At 39.5% G+C, this 17324-nt stretch overlaps 1 protein-coding gene across 1 annotated transcript in view; it reads left to right on the top strand.

The window, feature by feature from the left end:
- Positions 1-17324, top strand: part of LOC144955863 (uncharacterized) — a 47222-nt gene that overhangs the window by 6342 nt on the left and 23556 nt on the right. Inside the window, exon 2 of the mRNA XM_078886082.1 lies at positions 8427-8499. Within this exon, the coding sequence (XP_078742208.1) occupies positions 8469-8499 (31 nt within the window). The 5' untranslated portion in view covers positions 8427-8468. The remainder of the gene's footprint in view (positions 1-8426; positions 8500-17324) is intronic.

Raw genomic sequence — 17324 nt, 5'->3', positions numbered from 1 at the left:
CATCGTAGGGTGTAATAATCTTGGAATGTAACCATCGTAGGGTGTAATAATCTTGGAATGTTACCATCGTAGTGTGTAATAATCTTGGAATGTTACCATCGTAGTGTGCAATGATCTTGGAATGTTACCATCGTAGTGTGCAATGATCTTGGAATGTTACCATCGTAGGGTGTAATAATCTTGGAATGTTACCATCGTAGTGTGCAATGATCTTGGAATGTTACCATCGTAGGGTGTAATAATCTTGGAATGTTACCATCGTAGTGTGTAATAATCTTGGAATGTTACCATCGTAGGATGTAATGATCTTGGATTGTAACCATCGTAGGGTGTAATGATCTTGGATTGTAACCATCGTAGGGTGTAATAATCTTGGGACGTTACCATCGTAGGGTGTAATGATCTTGGATTGTAACCATCGTAGGGTGTAATAATCTTGGAATGTAACCATCGTAGTGTGCAATGATCTTGGAATGTAACCATCGTAGGGTGTAATGATCTTGGATTGTTACCATCGTAGGATGTGATGATCTTGGAATGTTACCATCGTAGGGTGTAATGATCTTGGGACGTAACCATCGTAGGGTGTAATGATCTTGGATTGTAACCATCGTAGGGTGTAATAATCTTGGGACGTTACCATCGTAGTGTGTAATGATCTTGGAATGTAACCATCGTAGTGTGCAATGATCTTGGAATGTAACCATCGTAGGGTGTAATGATCTTGGAATTTTACCATCGTAGTGTGCAATAATCTTGGAATGTAACCATCGTAGGGTGTAATAATCTTGGAATGTAACCATCGTAGGGTGTAATGATCTTGAAATGTAACCATCGTAGGGTGTAATGATCTTGGATTGTAACCATCGTAGGTGTAATGATCTTGGAATGTAACCATCGTAGGTGTAATATCTTGGATGTAACATCGAGGTGTAATAATCTTGGAATGTAACCATCGTAGGGTGTAATAATCTTGGAATGTAACCATCGTAGGGTGTAATAATCTTGGAATGTAACCATCGCAGGGTGTAATGATCTTGGAATGTAACCATCGTAGGTGTAATAATCTTGGAATGTAACCATCGTAGGGTGTAATAATCTTGGAATGTAACCATCGTAGGTGTAAATCTTGGATTGTAACCATCGTAGGTTAATAATCTTGGAATGTTACCATCGTAGTGTGTAATAATCTGAGAATGTTACCATCGTAGGGTGTAATGATCTTGGAATGTAACCATCGTAGGGTGTAATGATCTGAGAATGTTACCATCGTAGGTGTAATGATCTTGGAATGTAACCATCGTAGGGTGTAATAATCTTGGAATGTAACCATCGTAGTGTGTGATGATCTTGGAATTGTAACCATCGTAGGGTGTAATGATCTTGGAATGTAACCATCGTAGGGTGTAATAATCTTGGAATGTAACCATCGTAGGGTGTATGATCTTGGAATGTTACCATCGTAGGGTGTAATGATCTTGGAATGTAACCATCGTAGGGTGTAATGATCTTGAAATGTAACCATCGTAGGGTGTAATAATCTTAAAATGTTACCATCGTAGGGTGTAATGATCTTAATGTACCATCGTAGGTGTATAATCTTAGAATGTTACCATCGTAGGGTGTAATAATCTTGGAATGTTAACCATCGTAGGGTGTAATAATCTGAGAATGTAACCATCGTAGGGTGTAATGATCTTGGAATGTAACCATCGTAGGTGTAATAATCTTGGATGTACCATCGTAGGGTGTAATGATCTTGGAATGTACCATCGTAGGGTGTAATGACTTGGAATGTAACCATCGCTAGGGTGTAATGATCTTGGAATGTACCATCGTAGGGTGTAAAATCTTGAATGTACCATCGTAGGTGTAATAATCTTGGATTGTAACCATCGTAGGGTGTAATAATCTTGGAATGTTACCATCGTAGTGTGTAATGATCTGAGAATGTTAACCATCGTAGGGTGTAATGATCTTGGAATGTAACCATCGTAGGGTGTAATAATCTTGGAATGTAACCATCGTGTAAGTTTGGTGTAACCATCGTAGTGATTTATGTAACCATCGTAGGTGTAATAATTGGAATTACCATCGTAGGTGTAATAATCTTGGAATGTAACCATCGTAGGTGTAATGATCTTGAATGTTACCATCGTAGGGTGTAATGATCTTGGAATGTACCATCGTAGGTGTAATAATCTTGGAATGTACCATCGTAGGTGTAATGATCTTGGAATGTTACCATCGTAGGTGTAATAATCTTGGAATGTTACCATCGTAGGGTGTAATGATCTTGGGACGTTACCATCGTAGGGTGTAATAATCTTGGAATGTTACCATCGTAGTGTGCAATGATCTTGGAATGTTACCATCGTAGGGTGTAATAATCTTGGAATGTTACCATCGTAGTGTGTAATAATCTTGGAATGTTACCATCGTAGGGTGTAATAATCTTGGAATGTAACCATCGTAGGATGTAATGATCTTGGAATGTTACCATCGTAGGGTGTAATAATCTTGGAATGTTACCATCGTAGGGTGTCATCATCATCATCATTGCCTTTTTCACCCTGGGTCAGGGTATAGGCCACAGACAAACAGTTTCCATCCTTCTCTATCCTGAGCCAACTTTTTTATCTCATTCCAGGTCTTACCACTTCTCTGTATATCAGCTTCTTTAATTCTTCTCCATGTTCCTCGTGGCCTTCCCCTTGATCTTCTGCCCTGAGGGTTACAGTCCAATACTTTCTTTGTTATAGTTGAGTCATTCTTTCTAAGCGTGTGTCCAATCCACCTCCATCGTCTTCTTCCTATATCCTCTCCCACTGGTTTCTGCTGTGTTCTTTTCCATACTTCTTCATTTTTTATTCTATCCATCCATTTTATTCTGAGTAGCTTACGCATGCACCTGTTTACGAAAATCTGTACCCTCCTTATACATGCCTGTGATGCGTTCCAAGTTTCACATCCATACAGTAGGACAGACTTCACGTTTGAGTTGAAAAGTCTTAGCTTTAGTTGAAGGGAGATATCTTTAGTTCCCAAACTCTGTTCAAAGATGTGAATGCAGCCTGTGCCTTTCCTATTCGTGCTTTCACCTCTGCTTCCGTGCCTCCATCCTTGTCAATTATACTTCCGAGATAGCAGAAAGTGTCTATATCTTCGAGTTCTTGATCTTTTACTTTGATCTGCTCCCTTTGACGCGTACCTATCCTCAAGACCTTTGACTTTGCAGGGTGAATTCTAAGACCAATTGATTCCGAGAGGATGTTTATAATTGTGGTTTTTGCTTGCATCTGGTCCTGGGTGTGGGACAAAAGAGCCAGATCATCTGCAAAATCCAGATCATCCAACTGTGTCCAGGGGGTCCACTGTATCCCATTTCTTCTCCCTTTGGAGGTTTCCTTCATTAGCCAATCAATGGCAAGGATGAACAGGAATGGAGAGAGCAAGCATCCCTGCTTGACACCAGTCTTAATTTCAAAGCTGTCAGTAAGCTGATCTTCATGTACAACCCTGCAACTTGATCCTTCATACATTTCCTTAATGAGGTTTATTATCTTTTCAGGGAGTCCATAATGTGCCAGAATTTTCCACAATGCTGCTCTGTCAATACTGTCGAAAGCCTTCTCGTAATCCAGAAAGTTGACAATAAGAGGAGAGTTCCATTCTATAGACTGTTCCACTATGACTCGCAGAGAGGCAATCTGGTCGGTGGTTGAACGGTTTTCCGAAAACCTGCCTGTTCGTCCCGCAGTTTAGCATCTGTTGCATTCTTAATTCTCTCTAAAATAATACGGTTGAAAACCTTTCCTGGGATAGAAAGAAGAGTGATGCCTCGATAATTATTACAATTACTGAGGTCCCCTTTCTTTGGAAGCTTGATAAGATGTCCTTCCTTCCAATCCTTTGGGAATATCCCTTCATTCCAGATTCTCTCAAATAGTGGGTGCAGGGCCTCAGCATTTCTTTCCGCATCAACTTTTAGAGCCTCCGGTGGAATCTGGTCTGGTCCAGCAGCTTTCCCCCTTTTCATCTTGTTAATGGCACCCACAATCTCTGCTATCGATGGTGGATCACAGCTAATTGGTAGCTCATTCCTTGCAGGCAAAATTTCTGGCTGGTTGTCTGGTGGTGGTCTGTTCAGAAGGCAGTTGAAATGTTCCCTCCATCGTTCAGATTGAGCCTCTTTTCCAAAAATAGTTTTCCCATCTTTGTCTTTGACTGGTACCTCTGGTTTCCCATATTTTCCAGCAAGTGTCTTGGTAGTTTGATAAAGGATCCTCATGTGTCCTCCAGTCGCTGCTGCTTCTGCTTTCTCTGCAAGTCTGTTCATGAATGCTTCCTTGTCTTTCTTCACAGATCTTTTGACTTCCTTAGCTATGGCTCGATACTGCTCTTGTGCATCCAGTCTTGAAGCCCTTGTTCGGCTTGCATTCACTTGTTCCTTCCTTGTTCTCCTCTTTTCAATAAGGTCCAAGGTGGTTGGACTTATCCATTCTTTATGTTCCGATTTCTTTACCCCCAATACCTCGTGGCAAGTTGTGATGTAGACTTCCTTGATCTTTGCCCAATGTGACTCTTCATCTATGTCCTCCTCGAGCTCAGTAAGAGGTTGGAATCTATTACTCAATTGTAGTTTTAATTCCTCATTCTTTTCCCCATCAAGTGCATTCACCTCGAATTTTCTTCTTGTATGTGATCTGGCCCCGTGTTTTCTGAGTCGGAGCTTAAGCTTTGTCAATAGCAGGTGGTGGTCTGATCCAACATCTGCCCCTCTCCGTACTGTCACATCTTCCAATGAACGTCTGAATCTACGAGAGATACAAAAATGATCAATCTGATTCTCTGTCACACCATCTGGTGAGACCCAAGTTGCTTTGTGGATCCTCTTATGGGGAACACTGATCCTCCAATCACCAAACTGTTGAATGCACAGAAATTTGCAAATCTCTCACCATTATCATTCATTTCTCCCATGCCATGACGTCCCATGATACCTTCATAGCCTACGTTATCCTGTCACACTTTTGCATTAGCATCTCCTATCAATATGTTGATGTCTTTCCTTGGCAACTTGTCAATGACTTGTTGTAGCAGACCATAAAATGTATCTTTGTCCTCATCTGTTGCATCATTTGTTGGGGCATAGATCTGTACAATGTTCATGCTGATCTTCTTACTCCGTGTTGTAAAGGACGCCATGATGATCCTTTCTCCGCATTGTTCCCATCCTCTCAGTGACTTCTGGGCAAACTTGCTTAGAATTATTCCTACTCCCTGTGTATGAATCCCGTCCCCTCTCCCTGAATATAAAATCTTCTCCCCAGACTTGAGGTGTTTCTGTCCGGATTGTATCCAGTGGGTTTCGCCTACTCCAAGTATATGCAGCCTGTATCTTCTCATCTCAGTCACAACTTGAGAGCTTTTTCCTGCTTCATACATGGTGCGAACGTTCCACGACGCAATTCGAAGCTGCTTGTTTGGCGAAGACGTCATCGGGTCAGCAGAGTCCTTTCGGCTTTGTCTGTTGTCCTTCATAAATTCTGTAATTCCAGAAACTCTTCGGTCGCCCAAGATAAAAAAAAGGATTTAGTTTGTCTGTCTGTGTTTCTGTAACGGTTTGAGTTTAACGGAAAGGGGTGTTAACCCTTTGCCAACCCCCAACCTGGAGGACCAGGTGACTCAAAGATGGGGGAATCACACACCATTAGTCGCCTTTTACGACACGCTGGCTTGGCGTTGGGCTATTCTTGACCCTCTCAGTTGAGGGACCCCGGACACCACACGGGGTGTAATGTAGGGTGTAATGATCTTAAAATGTTACCATCGTAGGGTGTAATAATCTTGGAATGTTACCATCGTAGTGTGCAATGATCTTGGAATGTTACCATCGTAGTGTGTAATGATCTTGGATGTTACATCGTAGGATGTAATGATCTTGAAATGTAACCATCGTAGGGTGTAATGATCTTGGATTGTAACCATCGTAGGATGTAATAATCTGAGAATGTTACCATCATAGGGTGTAATAATCTTGGAATGTTACCATCGTAGTGTGCAATGATCTTGGATTGTAACCATCGTAGGATGTAATAATCTGAGAATGTTACCATCGTAGGGTGTAATAATCTTGGAATGTTACCATCATAGGGTGTAATAATCTGAGAATGTTACCATCGTAGTGTGCAATGATCTTGGAATGTTACCGTCGTAGGGTGTAATAATCTTGGAATGTTACCATCGTAGGGTGTAATAATCTTAGAATGTTACCATCGTAGTGTGCAATGATCTTGGAATGTTACCACCTAGGGGTAATAATTGAGTTACCATCGTAGTGTAATATCTGAGAATGTTACCATCGAGGTGTAATATTGAATGTTACATCAGGGTATAATCTGGAATTACCATCGTAGGTGAATAATCTGAATGTTACCATCGTAGTGTGCAAATGATCTTGAATGTTACTGTCGTAGGTGTAATAACTGGAATGTTACCATCGTAGTGGTAATAACTGAATGTTACCATCGTAGTGTGCAATGATCTTGGGACGTTACCATCGTAGGGTGTAATAATCTTGGAATGTTACCATCGTAGTGTGTAATAATCTTGGAATGTTACCATCGTAGTGTGCAATGATCTTGGGACGTTACCATCGTAGGGTGTAATAATCTTAGAATGTTACCATCGTAGTGTGCAATGATCTTGGGACGTTACCATCGTAGGGTGTAATAATCTTGGAATGTTACCATCGTAGTGTGCAATGATCTTGGGACGTTACCATCGTAGGGTGTAATAATCTTGGAATGTTACCATCGTAGTGTGTAATGATCTTGGGACGTTACCATCGTAGGGTGTAATAATCTTGGAATGTTACCATCGTAGTGTGCAATGATCTTGGGACGTTACCATCGTAGGGTGTAATAATCTTGGAATGTTACCATCGTAGTGTGCAATGATCTTGGGACGTTACCATAGTGGAATATTGTCATCATACAACCTGGGGTCAAATGACCCCAAAATTGGTTTCTGTCACATTAAGGGGCGGTTTGGTCTAATTGTTAGTAAAATTGATTTTGAGATTTTGGTGGAAAACGATATTTTATTATCTAAAAAATAATATTATTGAAGTCCAGTCTAAAAGCGTAGTAAGAAAAGTGTGTGAAACGGAAAGCTATTTTGCTATTTTCTCAATATGTCAGTTTTTATAAGTGTATGGGATACTGTGTCAAACTCAGAATCTATTCAATGAAATTGTATGAAAATGTCCACATTTATCACAGAAATAATGTATTATGTCACCATAAAGAGCTTGTTTTGATAAGTTTTATGAATTTTACATTATAATCCAAATTTTAAATTTTTAACATCAATTTTGTTATAACATTTTGATTCTCAACTTTATAATTTACTAATAAAAATTCCATAAGCTAAAGCCGTAAAATCTCTCTATGGTGACTATGCTACATGTTGATAAGAGGGAAGAATATTATGGAGGTCATTCCCTCATTAGCTTTTGTGTAACGTTTGCCACAAGATTGTTATATTTTTTAATGCCAGTCCCCCAAATTAAGTCTCAAAACGGGTATCCACATAGATAATTTATATTTTTCACCAAAAATGTTGTTTGTTTAAATGATAATTACGATAAAGAATGATTAAAAAAGCCCAATATAGGTAATTAGTTTGTTTTTTTTAAAAGAACCGAACTGCCCCTTAAACAAACAGTTAAAATAGCCTGCTGTTCTTGAGATAGGTTGATTTCTCGGAAATCAATTCCCGCCAAATCTATTCAGCTTCCCGATCACAAAAAACTTTTTTTTAAAAATAAACAGAGAATGAGCTTCGTTGGACTTAAAGTGCTCGTGTTGCTTGTAAGTCAAGCGATCAGTCAAGTGAATTGCACCAAAGTGTATCCACAATATTTCACGTTAAGATGGTTGTTTTTGCTTAGTAGTAGTAGTAGTAGTAGTAGAAGTAGTAATAGTAGTAGTAGTAGTAGTAGTAGTAGTAGTAGTAGTAGTAGTAGTAGTAGTAGTAGTAGTAGTAGAAGTAGTAGTAGTAGTTAGTAGTAGTAGTTGTTGTTGTTGTTGTTGTTGTTGTAGTAGTGTAGTAGTAGTAGTAGTAGTAGTAGTAGTAGTAGTAGTTGTTGTTGTTGTTGTTGTAGTAGTAGTAGTAGTAGTAGTAGTAGTAGTAGTAGTAGTAGTAGTAGTAGTAGCATCATTACCGTCCTAATCATCATCATATTCTCCTCCTACCCTCCTCCTCCTCCTCCTCCTCCTCCTCCTCCTCCTCTTCCTCCTTCTGCTCCTATCCTCATCATCATCATCATCATCCTCATCATCATCATCATCCTCATCATCATCATCATCATCACCATCGTGATTAACGGACTATCCATCCATCCACCCACCCATCTCCAGATGCATCACGACAAAGGCAGAGTGAAGAGAATCCGATCTTAGATGCCGTTGGTCAAAATAATGGGATGTGTTGGTGAGTATTCTTGTCTTGGTACACATGTGTATTCATGCTATCCGTATCGGTAAAATACTCACAACATCCGCAAGTCTTTGTATAGATGCAACGAAATTGACGTCACTCAGCTCTTTGTTATTGTTTTTAGCCAGCCATGTTATGAGTAAGTATTATTAATTACATCAATCAAGACTTAAAACGTCTAATGTTATACATAGTTTTGTGTATTGGTAACTTTTATCCGACTGGTGGATGTTGTGAGTATTTAAAATAAACGCATAGCATCAATACAGTAAGCTTTAACCAGTAAACTGCCGTACTCTGGAAAGACTTGCATTTAAAAATTTGGCCAGAAAAGTTGTCCTTCAAATATCGATCCATTTGAATGACCCTCATCTGGTCAAAAACTCTCAAACCTCGGACCTTATAGAGGACGCTGGGAGTTGGTCCCAGGTTTGATGAGTTTTTGCCAAGATTATTTTTTTTTTCACGGCTATTTTGTGTGGCTATATGGTCTTGTGGTATGACACTCGCTTTCGGATCGGAAGGTCCTGGGTTCGAGCCTCGCTCGGCGCATAGTTGAGTCCTTGGAAAAGGCTCTTTACTCACATTCTCTCACCATACTCAGGTGTAAAAAGAGTACCTGGCTATTAACAGCGTTGTCTCTGTCCGAAATAATTGTAATATCGCCTTACAGGCGTCATGTCTTGTCCTAGATGTTAAATTTTGCTGTTGGACAGGGACCCCTCGTAAAGCGCTTTGAACACTTTTCTTGCATATTGCGCTATATTAAAGCTCCATTCTTTTAATATTTTCAACATGATTTTTCTCGGCCAGATAATTCTGACCTGATACCATCGATATAAACATTTATCTAGCGCATATTCACAGATTCATCATGCAATTGCCCTTAACAATGATTCATTTATGTATCCAGCCGGCCTTACGGAACCATATTTCCATTTCATACATTACAAGTTGCCTGTTAGGCGTCCTCTTTGTACGGACACTCTTGCAATATCCATCACTGCCTATAACCGGGTACTCATTCACAGCTGAGTCGAGTGAGGTAATTTGTGTTATTAAGCGCCTCACCCAAGGGCAGAGCGTCGGGGTCAGAAATGTCTACGATGAACCGTCACTCATCCGGCCACTGACCACGATAGTAATAGCAACAGATCTTTATTGTCCATAAAATGGAAAATCTTTAGTGGTTTTCATCGCTCGAACAATAAATATTATAATGAACATCAATAGAATGTGTGGATCTTGTAACAATATGATCTTCATAACAAATTTACTTCAAAATGCACACAGACATCTTTACATTTTAACTCACTCAACCCTAACACCGACTATATCCGTAGTTTACCCGGGGTTACTTTTACCCCATGCCTATTTATTACATTTTTCTGAGACAAATTATGGGCGTAGTGTCAAAGCTAATGTTTTTAGTTTTTACATGTTAATGGTAGCTGAATAGAACTATCTATGTAAATGCTCATTTTTAATACATTTTTTCCAATTTTGAAAAGTAGCAAAAATATCTAGGATTGAGTGAGTTAATACAACAGGGAACATAATGTTGAATGTATTGAAATTAAGACGGATTAGATTTCAAATGTATCTACAGTTACTTAGTTACTCATTCGAACTACTCACTTCTCTTCCAATACAATTTTAAACGGTCCCTATTTCTATCACACATCAATCCTCTTTTTCACCTCTCTCTCTCTCTCTCTCTCTCTCTCTCTCTCTTTCTCTCTCTCTCCTTTCTCTCTCTCTCACTACCTCTCTCTCTCCCGCCTCTCCTCTCCTCTCTCTCTCTCTCTCTCTCTCTCTCTCTCTTCTCTCTCTCATATATATATATATATATATATATATATATATATATATATATATATATATGTCTATATATCCATCTATCTATCTATTTATCTATCTCTATCTCTCTCTCTACCTCTCCCCTCTCTTTCTCTCTCTCTATCTCCCTCTACCTCTCTCTTCCTCTCTCTATCTCTCTTTCTCTCTTCCTCTCTCTCTTAATTTCTTTTAACATCGCTTGACTTGTGTGACAAGACGGGACACCAAACCAGACCATCAACCATCAAAATAGCCTCGAACGGATATCGTTTTGAAATGGAACGAAATGTGACGTCACTCCGCTCTTTGTTATTGTTTTTAGACAGCCATGGTGCTGATATTTATTAACTCTCACTAAATTATCTCAATCAGACTATCAACGTTCAAGGATACACACAGTTTTGTGTGTTGGTCCGATATATCCGGCTGGCGGGTGTTGTGAGTTTTTTACCTAAGCGCATAATATCGATATGAAATTTTCTCGACAAGTTTAGAAAATTAAAAGAGTTATTGTAAGGCCTGTCAACGTGTACATATATGTAGGTCTGACACCCGAACCCACTTATGGGCCTAGTTTAACGTTGTAAAGGACAATATTTCGCTTCATATTTTTTTGGACATTTTCCATAGGCTGCCTCTATTCTCACCCCCCCCCCCCCCCCCCCCCCCCCCCCGGCCGATTGGATTACCGAAAAAAACGTCGCCGGCTTTTTGCGATTTGGATTTGATTGATTTTTTTTTTTTTAATTGTGCAACTTGTGACAAGAAACTTAACAAATTACTGCATTACAACCTTTGGATTAAACATACAACAATTGTGGACTACTTTTTATATTATTATGAAGACTAGCATCCCGGGGGTGAGAATAGTCACTTCGTTTTCCATAACAACAATGAGCCCAGAAGGAATCGGGTTATCAGATCAGCAAATTAATAATTGCACGTATGTAAGTGTGCAAAGTTCCGTAATGTGTGTATTATGTGTGTAAGTGTGTACTAAGTGTGCAAAGTTCCGTAACGTGTGTATTATGTGTGTAAGTGTGTACTAAGTGTGCAAAGTTCCGTAATGTGTGTATTATGTGTGTAAGTGTGTACTAAGTGTGCCAAACGGGTCTGTGGATCGGACAGCTGATTTAGGGATTAGACCAATATGATCCGTATCGTTTTCGTCTCAGAGATCGGTCAGGCGAGTGGATTTATTGGGCGACATTGTTTAACCAATTTACTACCGTACTCTGGAAATAAAGACACGGATTTACAATTTGGCCTGAAAATTAGTCCTTCAAATATCGATCGATTTAAATGACCCTCATCTTGACAAAAACTCTTAAACCTGAGACTTTAAGGAAGACTTTGCAAGTCCCAGGTTTGAGAGTATTTTGCCAAGACAAGAGTCATTTTAATCGATCGATATTTGAAGGATGAGTTTTCTGGCCAAATTTCCAATACGCGTAGTTCCAATGTACGCCAGTTAACTGGTTAACTTTAGTTTGAACGTAGCAGACGTCATAAGAGTTGCCAGAATTGTTTATATAATTCTCCCCTTGTACGCCATATTGAACTGCTGTGCAGGAATGCCAGATTAATGTTTGGTAGAAATGCCAAATAAGTAGTAGATAAATGCCAAATGATCTTGAAAAAAATATACCAAGTATTTTAATGCATTTGACTATTTGCTAAAATTCACAGAAATATTGAAATAAACTTTATTTTCTTCTCATGTAGCTATGGCGATTGACCTCGTCTTGCTAGTTTAGGGTTGAAAATGAGTAAATGGACCCTTATCGTGTAAATATGTGAGTATTGGTGCCATTATTGTGTACCTTTTTGTGTATTGGTGCCCTTATCGTGTCCCCATGTGTGTATTGGTACCCTTATCGCGTACCTATGTGTGTATTGGTGCCCTTATCGTGTACCTATGTGTGTATTGGTGCCCTTATCGTGTCCCCATGTGTGTATTGGTGCTATTATCGTGTCCCTGTGTGTGTATTGGTGAGCATATCGTGTACCTATGTGTGTATTGGTGCCCCTATCGTGTAACTATCTGTGTATTGGTGCCCTTGTCGTGTAACTATCTGTGTATTGGTGCCCTTATCGTGTACCTATGTGTGTATTGGTGCCCTTATCGTGTACCTATTTGTGTAGTTGTGCCCTTATCGTGTATCTATGTGTCTATTGGTGCCATTATCGTGTACCTATGTGTGTATTGGTGCCATTATCGTGTACTTATTAATTTGTGTAGTTGTGCCCTTATCGTGTATCTATGTGTGTATTGGTGCCATTATCGTGTACCTATGTGTGTATAAGTGCCATTATCGTGTACCTATTTGTGTATTGGTGCCATTATCGTGTACCTATGTGTGTATAAGTGCCATTATCGTGTACCTATGTGTGTATTGGTGCCATTATCGTGTACCTATGTGTGTATCGGTGCCATTATCGTGTACCTATGTGTGTATTGGTGCCCTTATCGTGTACCTATGTGTGTATCGGTGCCATTATCGTGTACCTATTTGTGTATTGGTGCCATTATCGTGTACTTATGTGTGTATCGGTGCCATTATCGTGTACCTATGTGTGTATAAGTGCCATTATCGTGTACCTATGTGTGTATTGGTGCCATTATCGTGTACTTATGTGTGTATCGGTGCCATTATCGTGTACCTATGTGTGTATCGGTGCCGTTATCGTGTACCTATTTGTTTGTTTTGTTTCGTGTACCTATGTGTGTATAAGTGCCATTATCGTGTACCTATGTGTGTATTGGTGCCATTATCGTGTACTTATGTGTGTATCGGTGCCATTATCGTGTACCTATGTGTGTATTGGTGCCATTATCGTGTACCTATGTGTGTATCGGTGCCGTTATCGTGTACCTATTTGTTTGTTTTGTTTTTAAGGGTTTTACGGCGCTTGCAACACATTAAGGTCATATCAGCGCCAGTAAAAAGGAAGAAAATGGGATAGTAAAAAGTTCCAGAATTACAATTAAAGCACAAAAGAAAAGGTGAGACAAAGGGGAATTGGTTCAAATAGGGAACAGAATAGATTCCAAAAGCACACTATCAAAGTACTTAGTTTGAGATCACCTAAAAGTCTCATCCAGACACAAGCACAGGTCCCAACTAAGAGGAATACACTCAAATGTCTACATATAATAAAAATTTAAACTAAACATAATACAATGTATAACAGAGAGATGATTTACAAGGAAAAAAATATCATCTCCCAAAACTATAACTATACATTTGACATTTGACTATTTCCCTCCCAGCCAAGGAACTCCGGCCAGGGTCAGGACAAAACTAAGTAATCTCATTCCAAGACAATGACAGGAAACAAATGGAAAACGGGTATGGGGGGATAGAAGACATAGCATGTACCTCCCTCCCCACTATGGGAGGTCAGGATCCCCACCCAGATCGTGTACCTATGTGTGTATCGGTGCCATTATCGTGTACCTATGTGTGTATCGGTGCCATTATCGTGTACCTATGTGTGTATCGGTGCCATTATCGTGTACCTATGTGTGTATCGGTGCCATTATCGTGTACCTATGTGTGTATCGGTGCCATTATCGTGTACCTATGTGTGTATCGGTGCCATTATCGTGTACCAATGTGTGTATTGGTGCCATTATCGTGTACCTATTTGTGTATTGGTGTCATTATTGTGTCCCTATTTTTGTATTGGTGCCATTATCGTGTACCTATGTATCCATTATCGTGTACCTATGTATGTATTAGTGCCATTATTGTGTAGGTACCTATTTGTGTATTGGTGCAATTATCGTGAATCTATGTGTGTATTGGTGCCCTTATCGTGTACCTATGTGTGTATCGGTGCTCTTATCGTGTACCAATGTGTGTATTGGTGCCCTTATCGTGAATCTATGTGTGTATTGGTGTCATTATTGTGTACCTATTTGTGTATCGGTGCCATTATTGTGTACCTATTTGTGTATCGGTGCCATTATTGTGTACCTATGTGTTTATTAGTGCCATTATTGTGTCCCTATTAGTGTATTGGTGCCATTATTGTGTACCTACTTGTGTATCGGTGCCATTATTGTGTACCTATGTGTGTATCGGTGCCATTATTGTGTACCTATGTGTGTATTGGTGCCATTATTGTGTACCTATGTGTGTATTGGTGCCATTATCGTTTCCCTATGTGTGTATTGGTGCGATTATCGTGTCTCTATTTGTGTATTGGTGCCATTATCGTGCCCTATGTGTGTATTGGTGCCATTATCGTATACCTATTTGTGTATCGGTGCCATTATTGTGTACCTATTTGTGTATCGGTGCCATTATTGTATACCCATGTGTGTATTGGTGCCATTATTGTGTACCTATGTGTGTATTTGTGCCATTATTGTGTACCTATTTGTGAATTGATGCCATTATCGTGTCCCTATTTGTGTATTGAATAGTTTAAACCATGTGATTTCGATAAAATGCCGCCACCCCTCACCTCCGTGCCACAATGCCAAACTCAATTATTCTTTGCCAAAGGGATTTTTTAAAAATGGTTTTTAAAAAAAAAATAGAATTTGGCATTAAAAACGCCAAATTTGGCAATACAGGCAAGTGTTTTAACTCCTCGATCGATTTAGTGCCCTGGGGCTCTGTGGTACGGTGTTAAGCAATGTTAAGTTTGGTCAGTGGCCCGATGGGTGATAGTAATTATGAAAAATTCCTGTCCCAATGTTGTGTCCCTTGGTAAGGCACTTTAAACACGTTGTCCCTCTCAACTCAGGTGTCTCTTGTGTATTATTTTTAATATTATTATCATCATCATCATCATCATCATCATCATCATCATCATCATCATCATCATCATCATCATCATTATTATTATTATTATTATTATTATTATTATTATTATTATTATTATTATTATTACATGTAGGGGGAGAGAAAAAGGGGTTGAGCGAAGGAGAGAAAGAAGAGAGAGAGAGAGAGAGAGAGAGAAGGAGGTAGAGAAAGAAAGAGAGAGGAGGATAGAGGAGGAAAAGAGAGATAGAGAGGGGGGAAAGGGGGGGGGGGAAGAGAGTGATAAGCCTGTTCCTCGAACATCATTCATTACTTTGCCCTCTCTCCTCTCTCTCTCTCCTCTCTCTCTCTTCTCTCTCTTCTCTCTCTCTCTCTTCTCTCTCTCTCTTTCTCTCTCTCTCTCTCTCTCTCTCTCTCTCTCTCTCTCTCTTTCTATTTATCTATATTCTATTTATTTATTTGTCCATCTTTCTCTGATATCAATCTACCCAGCTGCTTACCTAACTATTGATCGATAAAAATAGCAAGAGAGATAACTGTGTAAATTCTAACCCCTTTAATTGTCAATACTGAATTATCTCCCTGAAATGTTAACGTACAATAAACTGACAGTAGTGAGGGTGAACGAAAATAATTATAAAAAGACAATAGACATTCACTATATTATGATGTGCGGATTTGTGGTAGTATGGTATGACACTCATTTTCGGGGTGGTAGGTACCAGGTTCGAGTACTGGTCTGAGCGACGCAACAGGTTCTTTACGGACATTTTCTCATGGCAATCATGTGTAAATTGATTACTCGAGCAGAAACAGCGTTCTCTCTGTCCATTTTTAAAAAAAAAAAATTGTAATATCGCTTAACATGCGTCGTGACCCTTCTTATATGTTAAGTTTTACTGTTGCCTTGAGACTCACTGTAAAATAAGTTGAGCAAATTTAGTGGATATTGCTCGATATTATAGCCTAAGCCACGTGTCCAATATTTTGGAGGAGAGTGACAGGTTTGTTTGTTTTTTAAACTTGAGCTTTTATATAGCGCAATATCCACTAAAAGTGCTCAAAGGGTCCCTGACCAACAGAAACACGTAACATATAGAGCGGACATGACGCCTGTTAGGCGATATTACAATTTTTTCCGGCAGATACAACGTTGTTAACGGCCAAGAACTCATTTTGCACCCGAGTACGGTGAGAGTAGAGAGTCTTTTCCAAGGACACAATAACTATGCACTGAGCGAGGCTCGAACTCAGGACACAGTCCGATCCGAAAGCGAGTGTCATACCACTAGACCACATAGCCACACAAAGATTTTTAGAAGACTTGTTTGAGGTCTTAGGTTTAAGATTTGAGAAGATACTGACTTGTTTGAAGTCTTGGGTTATTCATGGCATTCACGTAATAAACATATCCTGGCCAAAATGAAAGGTGGCTTTGTGGTCTAGTGGTATGACACTCGCTTACGGATCGGAAGGTCCTGGGTTTGAGCACGCGCTCGGGGCATAGTTGATTGAGTCCTTGGAAAAGGCTCTTTACTCACACTGTCTCACCGTACTCAGGTGTAAAATAAGTACCTGGCCGTTAACATCGTAGTCTTTGTCCGAAAAAATTATAATATCGCCTAACAGGCGTCATGTCCCGTCCTACATGTTAAATGTTGCTGTTGACCAGGGACCCCTTGTAAAGCGCGTTGAGCACATTTGGTGGATATTGCACTATATAAAGCTCAATTTTTAATTATTTATTTTTAAGGGTGAAAAGGCTGAAACGATCAATGAACTTTGGCTTTAGACTTCCAACTCAAGACAGAAATGCGTGATTGGGAGGAATAATGTGAAAAGATAAGAAAATAAGGGGTAGTCGTAGAGCTTTCCCCGGTTCATGAGTCATATTGATCACCGTTCAAAACGTCATGAAACTGTTACGCAACTGCCTGATATAGATAGTATTCGCTTTGCTAAAAACTTCACAACAATGCCATCCGGAAATATAAGGAACCAACACACAAAACTATGTGTAACCTTGAACTTTTATAGACTGGTTAATACAGTTTAGTGAAAATTACTCATAAACGCGGATGGCAAAAAAAAATAAAAAAATAAACCAATAACAAACACCGGAGTGACGTCAACTTTATTCTATTTATAGATTGAACGAAGTAGACGTCACTCTGGTCACTGTTATTGTTTTATTCCCATCCG

The sequence above is a fragment of the Berghia stephanieae genome, chromosome 10, assembly GCF_034508935.2.
Source record: "Berghia stephanieae isolate SIO BIC M18660-M18661 chromosome 10, UCSD_Bste_1.3, whole genome shotgun sequence".
Taxonomy (NCBI): domain Eukaryota; kingdom Metazoa; phylum Mollusca; class Gastropoda; order Nudibranchia; family Aeolidiidae; genus Berghia; species Berghia stephanieae.
The sequence above is the reverse complement of the archived record's forward strand: the minus strand, read 5'-3'. Positions and strand labels throughout refer to the sequence as shown.